This window comes from Nyctereutes procyonoides, unplaced genomic scaffold (assembly GCF_905146905.1).
Source record: "Nyctereutes procyonoides isolate TBG_1078 unplaced genomic scaffold, NYPRO_anot_genome, whole genome shotgun sequence".
Lineage (NCBI taxonomy): Eukaryota > Metazoa > Chordata > Mammalia > Carnivora > Canidae > Nyctereutes > Nyctereutes procyonoides.
The window spans coordinates 44,497,600-44,512,418 of NW_026575020.1; the positions used below are offsets into that span (position 1 = coordinate 44,497,600).

General features: G+C 37.6%; 1 protein-coding gene across 12 annotated transcripts in view; it reads right to left on the reverse strand.

Annotated features, from left to right (window-relative positions):
- CDC27 (cell division cycle 27) overlaps positions 1–14,819 on the reverse strand; it is a 69,742-nt gene that overhangs the window by 39,133 nt on the left and 15,790 nt on the right. For 9 of the 12 annotated variants that reach the window (XM_055329146.1, XM_055329086.1, XM_055329077.1 and 6 more), the window contains exons 2-4: positions 9,729–9,804; positions 2,848–2,995; positions 1,145–1,270 (exon numbers count right to left, since the gene is read on the reverse strand). In XM_055329146.1, the coding sequence (XP_055185121.1) occupies positions 1,145–1,270; positions 2,848–2,995; positions 9,729–9,804 (350 nt within the window). The remainder of the gene's footprint in view (positions 1–1,144; positions 1,271–2,847; positions 2,996–9,728; positions 9,805–14,819) is intronic. The other 3 variants (XM_055329136.1, XM_055329163.1, XM_055329154.1) reach the window with 1 other exon arrangement.

The following is a 14,819-nucleotide window of genomic DNA, read 5'->3' on the forward strand; positions in this document are numbered from 1 at the left end:
TATTAAGATAAATGAAGACATTGATATTATATCTTTACTTACTCCTGTTCTCAAAAGAGTGGTGTCATCTGAAAATGAGGGCCAAAATTCAGCCAAAGAATTTATTCTGTTCAAAAAGGCATATTCAAGGTTTTTTAAAAAACTATTATTCAAACTAGCCTCACTTTTATCTTAAATAGACAAGCAATTCTCAACCATTTCTCCTATAATATGTAACAGGTGACATTTATACATGCAATACACTCCCATGGGTAGTCTGAACATTTCCTGTTACCTAACTATATCTCTACCCTCTACTCCCCAACTCAAAGAGTATTTCAGAATAGAAATCATTGTGAACAATATTATAGTGATGACTTTGAATTCATTCTCACTTGCTTTCAAAAGACTAAATTTAAATAAATGTAAAGAAACTTTAAATACATTTAAAATTCTTTGCAAATTGCTATTACTTCAACTACCATTATAGGAAATTTCTTATGACATGCCTCAAAATCAGGATGGCAAACCAGATGGGAATTGCTATTTTATTTATTACTAAAACTTGCGTTCAGTCTTTGTTCTAAGGAGATGTAATATTTAATATTAAAGAGAAAACTTTACTCATTTCTTCTTTTTCCTCAGTGGATCACATGAAAATATTCTCCTCACCCAAGGTAAACCCTATGTACATTCAATTATTAGGTAGTGCTGCTGTAGCTACTATCATTAAGGCAAAGTGGATAGTCAAAAATGGGATCAACATCTCTACTACTTTATAGGTTGTTTTTTTTAAGATTTTACTTATTTATTCATGAGACACGCAGAGAGAGAGAGAGAGAGAGAGAGAGAGAGAGAGAGAGAGAGAGAGAGAGAGAGGCAGAAACATAGGCAGAAGGAGAAGCAGGCTCCATGCAGGGAGCCCGATGTGGGACTCGATCCTGGGACTCCAGGATCACGCCCTGGGCCGAAGGCAGGTGCCCAACCACTGAGCTACCCAGGCAGCCTTACTACTTTATAGTTTTAACAAGGTCAAAGAACTAAAAGACAGGTGTACTCTTCAGCCAAGTGCTGTTTGATAAACATGGATAATATAAGTTTTTTTAAACCACAAAGACCTAGTACTAGAAACCATCTTCAGGTAATTTGATTCGTTCTTACTTACCAATATACATGTCCCAACAATGAAAGAGTAAAGCAAGCTGAATCACCAAACTCAGTAACAATATCATCATGGCTTTTCTGCTTATTAAACACTCCACCAGATAAGATCTGTTCCCCTTCTGCAAGCCTTTAAAACACAAATTTACAGATTAACAAATGTCAGTATAAAAAGTACTGTGTGTAAAGACATTCTTTATTATCAATGTACTTCCTAATATGGAAACAGATAAAGTAAAAAGTCCATGGCACCTTTAGAACAGCAACAACTATGTATTTAGAATCATTTGGAGACTGGAAATTTATGATCTTAAAATTCCAGTCTTGCCTTTAAAAACAGAACCAGATAAATTTAGTCTCTGTATGTACAAATGTAGTCTGAGCAACATACACGTATTACTCATATCCAAAGAAATGGAAGGCCATTGTACAGGGGGAAAATGTGAATGGTTCTTCATTAACAGATGTGGTGGTCCTTTTTAGTTCTATAATTTCTTGAAATAGGAATTGGCAAGCAAATTAAACAAGACTAACAGATTTTAACTAAAAGCTGCATACTTAATTGTCTCATTTTTAGGTTTATATTTGTCAATTATGTTTTCTTGATATAGAAAATCACAAGTGTTACCCAAAGGCAAAAAAAAAAAAAAAAAAAAAAAAAAAAAGAACTGACTTCTCTATATGTTTTTAGCATATCAGAGTTTCTAATGGTTTCTGTTTTAAAGTTTTTTCCAAACATCATGTGGAAAACCCTCACGTAAGTTTACACAGCATATCCTAAACATAAAAGGTGATATCTACAGTTCTTTTACTGTCAGTGGGACTTTTAAAAAACCATGACTACTTGTAAATAGGTAAGAATGTCTAAGGTTAAGAACTGACTTAAACTAGCTAATTAAATAAAATTTTTAAGAATTTAACATTAGAACCTTTGGAGTAAAAATAATTCAATAACAAATGTTTCAGAAATTTTATAAATATTTTAGCTAGCTTTAACTTAAAAAATCATCAATTAGACAATAGACAAATACAATAGTTATTATTAGTCTGGGAAGACCGCATTAGGCTTATTTGTGTTCTCTCACTATAAAACTACAAACTAAATTCACTTACAGCCTTTTACAATTATTCCATCTCTTTCAGCACAGAAAAGAGTTTAATATAAGATAACTACCTATATCTATAGATGCCTCCAGATTCAGAATAGGGACAGCTGACTTGATTTAATAACTGTAATGTTCAAAATAAGTGTTCTCTTGAATCTGCCCCCTTGCTTCAAAGGGGTAGGAGTAGTGGTTCCCAAATAGAATGATCTTGAAAGGCAAATAATTATACAGCTACTTAGACACAAAGAAGTGTTAATCTCAGGTGAACAGGTAAAGAGGTTTTCAGGCTTATTCCACTTGAAAGCAAAGAAAGGAAATAATACTTCAGATAATTCTGGAAAATGCTAGGAATCAGTTATAACTTAAGTTTCTTCAGAGTTAAATTCTAATATTTATTACCATAACAATGAAATCGCTCCATAACAAAAATGATAATGCCATAGGCAACAGTATAAACATTTTAAGTTACTGAAATAGACAAATCTCTACTACCAAATAAGAGGGGAGAAAGGGAGTCAGAGTTTAATCTATCAAAAGGATTTTATCCAAAATTCTACAGTGTAAGTAAACAAAATTAGATAGAAAAGATTTAAAAACTTACTTGCTGAGATCAACACAACATTTTGCAAGCAGGTATTTACACTGCGGTGTAGTACAACTGTGTCCTTTCAAGAGTCTATATGCTTTATATGCCTTTCCTGAGCGGTAATAACAGGTTGCCAATAAAAACAAGGCTTCCTCTGAGTGTACTAAGAGCACATATGAAAAAAAATGGCTATTAATCAGTATGTTGAAAGGTAATCACTGTTTATCTGGTAATAAACAAGTTTAGCAACAAAAAATTAGTCATGTTATTTAATATAAAACAATCATTTATTAATCCAAATTTGAATTGAGAAATACTTTACTGATAGAAATCTTAGTTCCCCAAGTTCTGATTACCTTCTTACAAATAACCAAGGAAATAATACAATGAAGACAGTCATTGTATTTTCTATAAATCCTTAAGAAAAGCGTGTGCTTCTGCACACACCTACACACCCACATCTACCTTTAAATAGAATACCACTAAACTGTCTTTCTTTTTGGTAATATTTTTCTAATAGACTCTTTGAGAGAAAAGAAGTTAAATTTAATGAGAGGAAAACTCAGGATTATAAAGCTAATTACCAATCTGAGATTATTTTCTAAATTAAAAAAGGACCAGATTTTTAAAAACACACACTTATTTCTAACACCAAATATACACTACATTATATTCAAGATAATTTAAGACAAATGAAAAATTCTAAATTGTGAATACCCACAACAGTTAGACACTCAATTGACAAACTTAACACTTCTACAGTGACAATTATTACACTGGCCTGCAATGGCAAGGGCAGAATTATTCAATTTGTCCCCTAGGATTCATTTAGGAAATGCCCCTTTTAAATTAATGAAATGTGGCATTTTCCCCCCTTATTTACTGTCTCCCAAACTGACCATGACCTCACTTCTATCATTGCAAGCTCCCAACCAATCTAGGTAAGAATCCTTAGAGGAAACAACAAAGGAGAAAGAAAGAAGAAAAATCACAAATCTGTGCTTCTAAAAATGGGTTATATGATAATCTCAGTTGGGTTGAGGAATGTTCTAAACCAGTGGTTCTAAAGTGTGGTCCCTCTACTAGCATCAGCATGACTTGGGAGCTTGTTAGAAACTCTTAGCTTCATGTTAGAGACACTAAGTCAATAATTCTGGGAATGGGTACTACCAATCTGTGTTGTAACAAACCCTTCAGGCAATTCTGATACACTGAAGTTTGAGAATCACTACTCTAGCGGACAAGATAAACTTGTTACATTTTCTTAAAAAGTTGACTTCACTGAAAGTTTGGGATAAAAAGTAGTTAACTTCACTCAAAGTTCAGGATAAAAAAAGGTAATTTGAAAGTTTACTCTTATAAAGGTTCTTTTGGGTCATATATACATGCAAGCAAAAACTAACAAAACCTTTCTTCTCTGGTCTTTTTCATGAAACACTAGTACAAAAGAAATATTCAATGAATGATATGTAGTAAATGATAAGAAAATCTGGCAACATGTTAATGGAATGTACATAGTAGTAGGGCATCAGAAGCAAAAAAAATGAACAGGAAGCTCTATTGCAGTGAGAACAAATTCTTAATTTCACTGAACTCTAAGTGCTAATTCACATAAAATAGAAAGTGTGATTTCTTCTTGATTTTGCAAAGGCCTAGTTTGACTTATAAGTTTTTTTTTTATATTTTATTCACTTATTCATGAGAGACACACAGAGAGAGTCAGAGACATAGGCAGAGGGAGACTTAATGTGGGACTTGATCCCAGGACCCCGGGATCATGACCCGAGCTCAAGCACCGAGCCACCCAGGTGCCCCTCACTTATGAGTTTTTAAAAACTACTGATTATGCCAACAAAAATGGCTCCCCAAAACTAGTTTAACTTTTAACAATGCTTTATCAAATATTTTGCTTATAAATATTTGATTATGTTTAGGTCCATTTTCTTTTTTTTTTAAGATTTTATTTATTTATTCATGAGAGACATAGGCAGGAGGAGAAGCAGGCTACATCTGGCCCATTAATCATTAAGACAGGTAGTGAACTATTTTATGATAACATAAAATGTATTTATACTTAAACATTTTGTAGTGTAGGATACAAAATCTACATCAAGAGAGAATACTAGATTTCAAGCAACTGTGAGCTTTGCACAAGGACCCTCAAGATAACTTAGGGAACACATGTTGACACAATTTCTTCAGCTACTTTTTTCCCTGCTTTTCACCAGTTACATAAAATTGCCAACCCCATATGTTCTCATAAATAGCAATTTTTCATCTTTTCCCAGAGGTCCTGGGCATATCCTTATAAGATAAAATGCACAAAAACTTACATCTGGTTAGTTTTCTGAACAAAAATAAATCATCTCGCTCCAAGGACCTATCATATTAATTGTATTAATGTATTCTTTGCCCATATAGTCTAAGGCTGTTTCTGTTTGTTCCTAACCACCCATTTCTATTTATTCCCAACAGCTAAATATATATATATTACAATTAAAAACCTTAAAAAATTTTAGAGGTACTATATGCTATCTATTAGGGCAAGGGGAAAAGCTGAATCTATATTCTGTCCAGCAGTTAATCAATTAGCAATGGAGAAAAACCTAGGTCAAGGAGATCAGGTATTGGGAGTGGGAAGGGAAAATAGGTGCTTACAATGGCAGAAGGGGATCTGAAAGGAGATGATAAGATTAGGACAGTTTTTCCAAACAGCAAGTCTCAATTCACTGTGGATTGTGAAATCAATTTAGTGGATATCAACCTGCATTAAAACAACAACAACAACAACAACAACAACAAACACTCAAATAGAAAATATCAGAGTGCATCATATACAAGTTAAAAAAAAAAATCTGACAAGCCACTGTATTAGAATATGCTAGCGGAGAGGAACTTGTAAAAGACTTCCTACGTGCCAGAAACTACAGCTGATTATTATACTTAGTGCTGAAAACTATCTTGTTAAATAGATATTCTTCTTCCTAATTTAAAGATGAGGAACATTAGGCTCAGAATAACTTCTTACCTAAGAGCAAATGAACATGTGAGTTGACAGTCTCTCTTAGACCATTTTGTCTATACCACAGTCTAGGTAGGCTAACTATGCAACTCTTAGGAGAGAGACAGGAACTAGTGAAATTGATAAATTATTTCAAGAATTTGGCTTTCAGAGGGTCCTGTCCATCTACTTCTTTAGCCTCATGCTGTATTGAGTGTCTTTTCTTAAAACATAGGAGCTACCACTAGTGGCATGGGAGGCCACTGAGCAAAAGGGCAAACAGGTTATATCTAATATACCAACTCTGATCAATTATTGTTGTCAGCCAGCAACTGTGTCAATAAGAATTCCAAGGCTGGTTCAGTGGGAATAAGTAATATGATAGATTAGTGATGTCTATCATAAATCAGAATGACATGTATTTGCTGCCCTTTGTAATGAAAAAGATTTACCACTTACTGCCTGTGAACATTGGTCTCAGTTTCTTCATTTCTAAAATGGCAATAGCAATGTCTATAGTACTGAAGACTAAATAAGGAATTAACTAATATTAAGTATGTAGAATACCTAGTACATAGTAAGAAACCAATAAATGGTAGAAGTTATGCTTGTCATTGTTATATTATTATAGTATCTGCTCCTGTTGCACTTAAATTCTAAAAATCTTCCCTCACAGAAATTAAACAGAGTGATTAGGTTCTACAGTTATCTTCGAATAATGAGGGGGTTAGGGGCACCTATCCTGCAGTTAAAAATCTATAATTTTGACTCCCCGAAATTTCACTTCTGAAAGCCTACTGTTGACCACAAGCCTTACTAATAACATAAACAGTAGATTAACACATATTCTGTATACTGTTATATACTGTATTCTTACAATGAAGTAAAGCTAAAGATAAGAAAATGCCATGAAGTAAAAACATAAGGTGGGGGAAGCACCTGGGTGGCCCAGTCAGTTAAGCACCTGACTCTTGAATTCAGCTCAGGTCATGATCTCAAGGTTGTGTGGTCGAGTCCCATGGTGAGCTCTGCACTGGGTATGGAGCCTGCTTTAGATTCTCTCTCTCCCTCTCCTTCTCCCTCTGTTCCTCCCTGCCCCCTACCCTCTCTTGGAGAAAAAAGTCACAAGAAAGAGAAAATACATTTAGAGTACTGTATTGAAAAAAATGTGCATACAAATAGCCCCACTCAGTTCGAATCCATGTTGTTCAAAGGTCACCTGTTTGAGAGAAACTGAACTCACTGAGCAACTTTCTAAGTGTCAAGTGCTACATCAAAAACAGGCAGAAAGTGGACTGAACAGCTTTATGCAGATTCATCTGGAATCTTGCCCCAATTCTACGGGAAAAATCGAATCGTCTTAATTTGAAACCACTAATTCACAATCTTTTGGAGTCTAACTATAATAAACCAGAAACTGCCAATCCTTTAATAAACACATTCAAAAAAGAAAGTATAAAACAGCAAAAACATGAAGGTTGCATAGCTATCAATGAAAATCTATATAAGTAGATTATGCATGATAAACCTTGCTTTTATATAATTGAGCAGAATAGGGTAATCTATTGCATTATTTTCTTTCTAAGCCTGTCTTCTAAATCTTCTCATTGGGACCTCAGACTCCTGTTTCACAGATCTTCCTTACTATTCTCTCTGAACTCTCATTCTCCCTTGAAGGACCTGACAGCACTCTCAAAGGGATGCTATTGCCCTCATATCCCACTTACATCAGAGTTAAAGTAAGGCTTCCTCCTTGCTTTACATCTCCATTTTTTTTTTAAGATTTTATTTATTTATTTGAGAGAGAGTGAGCAGGAGTGGGGGATAGGGGGGCAGAAGCAGAGGGAGAGGGAGAAGCAGATTCCCTGATGAGCAGGGAGCCCAACAGGGGGCTCAATCCCAGGGCCCTGGAATCATGACCCTAGCCCAAGGCAGATACTTAACCAACTGAGCCACCCAGGCACCCCTCCTCTTTACGTCTCAAAACTATTTCCAAGCATTATTCATTGTCATTTGTGAAATTCCTTGCTCCTGAGTTCATACCTTTTCCTCATAACTCTCAGCTACTAAATTCAGGACATTCTGCTTCATTAATGAAAGAATTTTACAACTGGTTGGTTCATGGTCTTCCGCTCCCATGTTATTCCCATATATCTTTCAATTCAAACTCATCTAGACCTCTGGCACTTCTCTATCTCTTACTTACCAATCACCTTCTGTGTTTACTATATAGTTTACATTCCTGGTCCCACATCTTGTCTATATTGTTCTTAACCCTTGTCCTTTCTTGTGACATATGCTTGGTAAACCCCTAATACCTACCTTCTTATGCTTGCAGTTAGATTACTAAGCACTTACTACAAGAGCAAAATCAAACAATTAACCATAAAGGTTACACTAGCAATTCATACAAGAACACGCAAAACATGAAAATAAAGCTCATCTATAACTATAAAAAAAATTTTCTTTCCAAGTAATTCAATGGAAAGGTCACAAAAAGTAGAAAAATTGAATTAAGCAAACACCTGAGTAAAAAGAAGGCAGCACTGTTTCTGATTGGAAAGGCTATCTATAGTAAGATGTAAATAATTAATTTAGAGAATTATATGGTTATAGGTCAGCACTGATCAAAATCTCTGTAAAATTTCAAAACAGTAATAAAATACACATAGAAAAATGAAGGATAAGAAAAGGTAAAGACTTCTTATCAAAAAGAATGAATTGGAAAGAAAAAATGATGGAAGATAGGCCTTATGAAATATTAAAATACAATATAAAGTATTAACTAAAAATGGTATGATATCGGGTTAAAAATAGAAAATTAACTAATGGAAGAGAGGAGAAATTCTGGAGACAGAACAAAACATTTTTAAAAATATAAAACCAAGTAAAATACCACATGGGGAAGGAAAAAAGCATCCTTTAATATATAATATTGAATAAATAAATAATACTATCATAAATTTAAAACATTTTTAAACCACTAATAACCATATATTTATTGTAGTTGTACAAAGATGATAAATGACAAAGCTAATGAGTTCAACTACATAAACACTTTAAATATTGAAATAATAAAAACCAACAGAATTAAGATTAAACAGCAACAATCTGGGGCAAAGATACAATAAAGATACAGCTCAGAGAAATAGGAATAAATTTAAAACAAACACTTGAGAAAATACCTAGAATCCCTCTTAGTAATAAAAATGCAAGACAAAACATCTCATAATTCTCAATTAAGCATAAGTACATTAAATTGATCAAAACTGATACTGATAGGATTAAGAAGGAAGTCTTATGCTGTTGGTAACACCCCCAAATTATTATACTTCTCTCTGCTAAGTAACATACCCAAGGTATAAAACTGCATTTAAGTGACAGAATTAAGGGTTTATACCAAGACTATAGACTAAATTCATGCTCTTAGCCACAGAATATAGACTCTTCTAACAAAAAACCTGGAAAAAATATCTAAAGATTGGAAAATGACTAAGCAAGCCAAAGTGTAAAACCTGAAACAACTCTACAGTTATTAAAAGTAGCATATAAGGGGACGCCTGGGTGGCTCAGCGGTTTGGCGCCTGTCTTCGGCCCAGGGCATGATCCTAGAGTCCCGGGATCAAGTCCCACATCGGGCTTCCTGCATGGAGCTTACATCTCTCCTTCTCTCTCTCTCTGTTTCTCTCATGAATAAATAAATAAAATCTTAAAAAAAAAAAAGTAGCATATAAGGGAAGTAACAGATACAGGAAAAAGTTTTTATGAATTAGTGTCCATCATAAAGGAAAAACAAAAGTGATCCCCAGAATCTTGTTATATATGTCATAAGAAATGATAGAATTCCATATATTTTATTCATTTATGGTTTTATAGAAATGAAGAGATTACAAACCTTCTGCATACAGTCGTTCTGCAAGGAAAACTGCATCTCGGTAAGCATAGTGGTTTAGTGCTTGCCATATAGCAGCCTGAAAGTAGAGGAAAAAGAACATAAATACACAAACATAGAGTTTCAAATGAACTCCGAGCAGAGATTTGCATATAGTAAACAAATCAACAACCCTAGTGTGAGTAATAAAACCTCAGTGCCCATCATGCAAACTCCATAGTTTGCTACACAAGACTCTTCAAAGTCTGGCTCCAAACATAACTAAATTTATTCACTCACACCTCCATGGACATTTCGGCCTCTGTGCCTTTGTACTTCCTTTTCCCCCATAGAGTAATGTAGGCTGCCTCACCTACCTCCTTTTAGAAACTGCTCATCTCTAAAGACCCAGCTTGATAAACATCTACTTCATGAAGGTTTCCTGGCTGATTCCTAGCCATTTTTTGGTAAGCATATCTCTTCCAGTTGAGCACTCATATTTTGTTATAGTTACTTGTTTATAGGTCTGTCCACTCCACTAAACTATACTACTCTAAACTTATAACAGTGGTTTAAATAATTTTTCACGATATACATGTAATGTATGTCATCCTCCACAAAAATGTCCCCATCTGTCAGCTCTAATGCTACCCTATTCTCATCCACACAAGGAAGCATATTAGGAGTAGAGATGAGTAGAGCTATTATAGGAATAACCTTTAATCTATGTGAATATATTTTTCTATTATTTTTATTTTAAAAAGGATTTTATTTTGGGAGAGAGAGAATATCAAGCAGACGCCAGGCTGAGTGTGGAGCCTGATGGGGGGCTATTTAATGACCTTGAATTTCGACCCATAACCTGGGTCGAAATCAAGAGATGGAGCTTAACCAACTGAGCTACCCACGAGAGGGGAGGAGCAAGATGGTGGAAGAGAAGGGTCCTCAATTCACCTGTCCCCACCAAATTACCTAGATAACCTTCAAATCATCCTGAAAATCTACGAATTCGGCCTGAGATTTAAAGAGAGAACAGCTGGAATGCTACAGTGAGAAGAGTTCGCGCTTCTCTCAAGGTAGGAAGACGGGGGGGGGGGGGGGGGGGGGGAGAAATAAAGAAACAAAAGGCCTCCAAGGGGGAGGGGCCCCGCGAGGAGCCGGGCTGAGGCCGGGCCGAGTGTCCCCAGGACAGGAGAGCCCCGTCCCGGAGAAGCAGGAGCTGCACCAACCTTCCCCGGCGGAAAGGGGCTCGCAGGGAGTTAGAGCAGGACCCAGGAGGGCGGGGATGCCCTCGGGCTCCCGGGGACACTAACAGACACCTGCGCCCGGGAGAATGCGCCGAGCTCCCTAAGGGCTGCAGCGCGCACGGCGGGGCCGGAGCAGCTCGGAGGGGCTCGGGCGGCGGCTCCGCGGAGGGGGCTGCGTGGCCGGGAGCAGCTCGGCGGCGGCGGCTCGGGCAGAGGAAGAGGCTCCGTGCGGAGGGGGCTGCGCGGCCGGGAGCAGCTCGGAAGGCCTTGAGCGGCTCCGCAGAGCGGCGGCTGCACGACCGGGAGCGCGAATCCAACAGTGCAGGCCCCGGAGCACAGGGCGCCGGGACACAGCCCAGGATCCGGCCTCCCCCCGGGACAGGCAGAGGCCGGGAGGGCCCAGGACAGCAAGGATGCTCCTGCCCCGAGCTGAGCGGATCAGCGGCCCCGCCCCGGAGAGCCAGGCCCTGCACGGAGAGCTCTGGAGTTACTGCGGGGGCTGAATCCAGGTTTCCAGAGCTGCCATAGCCACTGGGGTTGTTCCTCCTGGGGCCTCACGGGGTAAACAACCCCCACCGAGCCCTGCAGCAGGCAGGGGCAGAGCAGCTCCCCCAAGTGCTAACACCTGAAAATCAGCACAGCAGGCCCCTCCCCCAGAAGACCAGCTGGACGGACCAGTTCCAGGGGAAGTCAAGGGACTTAAAGTATACAGAATCAGAAGATACTCCCCGAGTTTTTTGTTTTTTTTTTTTTCTTTTTTTTTCTTTTTGATTTCTGATTGCTTCCCCCCCCCCTTTTTTTTACCTTTCTTTCTTTTTCTTTCTCTTTTTCTTCTCTCTTTTTTTTTCTTCTTTTTTCTTTTTCTCTTTCTCTTTCCTTCTCTCTCATTTTCTCCTTTTCCCAATACAACTTGTTTTTGGCCACTCTGCACTGAGCAAAATGACTAGAAGGAAAACCTCACCTCAAAAGAATCAGAAACAGTCCTCTCTCCCACAGAGTTACAAAATCTGGATTACAATTCAATGTCAGAAAGCCAATTCAGAAGCACTATTCTACAGCTACTGGTGGCTCTAGAAAAAAGCATTAAGGACTCACGAGACTTCATGACTGCAGAATTTAGATCCAATCAGGCAGAAATTAAAAATCAATTGAATGAGATGCAATCCAAACTAGAAGTCCTAACGATGAGGGTTAACGAGGTGGAAGAACGAGTGAGTGACATAGAAGACAAGTTAATGGCAAAGAGGGAAACTGAGGAAAAAAGAGACAGACAATTAAAAGACCATGAAGACAGATTAAGGGAAATAAATGACAGCCTAAGGAAGAAAAACCTACGTTTAATTGGGGTTCCCGAGGGCGCCGAAAGGGACAGAGGGCCAGAATATGTATTTGAACAAATCCTAGCTAAAAACTTTCCCAATCTGGGAAGGGAAACAGGCATTCAGATCCAGGAAATAGAGAGATCCCCCCCTAAAATAAATAAAAACCGTTCAACACCTCGACATTTAATAGTGAAGCTTGCAAATTCCAAAGATAAAGAGAAGATCCTTAGAGCACCAAGAGACAAGAAGTCCCTGACTTTCATGGGGAGGAATATTAGGGTAACAGCAGACCTCTCCACAGAGAGGTGGCAGGCCAGAAAGGGCTGGCAGGATATATTCAGGGTCCTAAATGAGAAGAACATGCAACCAAGAATACTTTATCCAGCAAGGCTCTCATTCAAAATGGAAGGAGAGATAAAGAGCTTCCAAGACAGGCAGGAACTGAAAGAATATGTGACCTCCAAACCACCTCTGCAAGAAATTTTAAGGGGGGACTCTTAAAATTCCCCTTTAAGAGAAGTTCAGTGGAACAATCCACAAAAACAAGGACTAAATAGACATCATGATGACACTAAACTCATATCTGTCAATAGTAACTCTGAATGTGAACGGGCTTAATGACCCCATCAAAAGGCACAGGGTTTCAGACTGGATAAAAAAGCAGGACCCATCTATTTGCTGTCTACAAGAGACTCATTTTAGACAGAAGGACACCTACAACCTGAAAATAAAAGGTTGGAGAACCATTTACCATTCAAATGGTCCTCAAAAGAAAGCAGGGCTAGCCATCCTCATATCAGATAAACTAAAATTTACCCCAAAGACTGTAGTGAGAGATGAAGAGGGACACTATATCATACTTAAAGGATCTATCCAACAAGAGGACTTAACAATCCTCAATATATATGCCCCGAATGTGGGAGCTGCCAAATACTTAAACGAATTATTAACCAAAGTGAAGAAATACTTAGATAATAATACACTTATACTTGGTGACTTCAATCTAGCTCTTTCTACCCTTGATAGGTCTTCTAAGCACAACATCTCCAAAGAAACGAGAGCTTTAAATGATACACTGGACCAGAAGGATTTCACAGATATCTACAGAACTTTACATCCAAACTCAACTGAATACACATTCTTCTCAAGTGCACATGGAACTTTCTCCAGAATAGACCACATACTGGGTCACAAATCGGGTCTGAACCGATACCAAAAGATTGGGATCGTCCCCTGCATTTTCTCAGACCATAACGCCTTGAAATTAGAACTAAATCACAACAAGAAGTTTGGAAGGACATAAAACACGTGGAGGTTAAGGACCATCCTGCTAAAAGATGAAAGGGTCAACCAGGAAATTAAGGAAGAATTAAAAACATTCATGGAAACTAATGAGAATAAAGATACAACTGTTCAAAATCTTTGGGATGCAGCAAAAGCAGTCCTGAGGGGGAAATACATCGCAATACAAGCATCCATTCAAAAACTGGAAAGAACTCAAATACAAAAGCTAACCTTACACATAAAGGAGCTAGAGAAAAAACAGCAAATGGACCCGACGCCCAGCAGAAGAAGAGAGTTAATTAAAATTCGAGCAGAACTCAACGAAATTGAGACCCGAAGGACTGTGGAACAGATCAATAGAACCAGGAGTTGGTTCTTCGAAAGAATTAATAAGATAGATAAACCATTAGCCAACCTTATTAAAAAGAAGAGAGAGAAGACTCAAATTAATAAAATCATGAATGAGAAAGGAGAGATCACTACCAACACCAAGGAAATACAAACGATTTTAAAAACATATTATGAACAGCTCTACGCCAATAAATTAGGCAATCTAGAAGAAATGGACGCATTCCTGGAAAGCCACAAACTACCAAAACTGGAACAGGAAGAAATAGAAAACCTGAACAGGCCAATAACCAGGGAGGAAATTGAAGCAGTCATCAAAAACCTCCCAAGACAATAGAGTCCAGGGCCAGATGGCTTCCCAGGGGAATTCTATCAAACGTTTAAAGAAGAAACCATAGCTATTCTACTAAAGCTGTTTGGAAAGATAGAAAGAGATGGAGTACTTCCAAATTCATTCTGTGAGACCAGCATCACCTTAATTCCAAAACCAGACAAAGACCCCACCAAAAAGGAGAATTACAGACCAATATCCCTGATGAACATGGATGCAAAAATTCTCAACAAGATACTAGCCAATAGGATCCAACAACACATTAAGAAAATTATTCACTATGACCAAGTAGGATTTATCCCCGGGACACAAGGCTGGTTCAACACTCGTAAAACACTCAATGTGATTCATCATATCAGCAAGAGAAAAACCAAGAACCCTATGATCCTCTCATTAGATGCAACTGAGCTACCCAGGCACACCATATTTTTCCTTTTAGAGTTAAGAAACGTATCTATAAAGTATTTATCAGATAGAAGAGCATTTTAAGTAATTATAAATAAAAACATTTAGACCCATGTGCTCACTATCCAGCTCAAGAAATAATATATTACCTATATATTCGAAGCCCCTTCCCTACGTG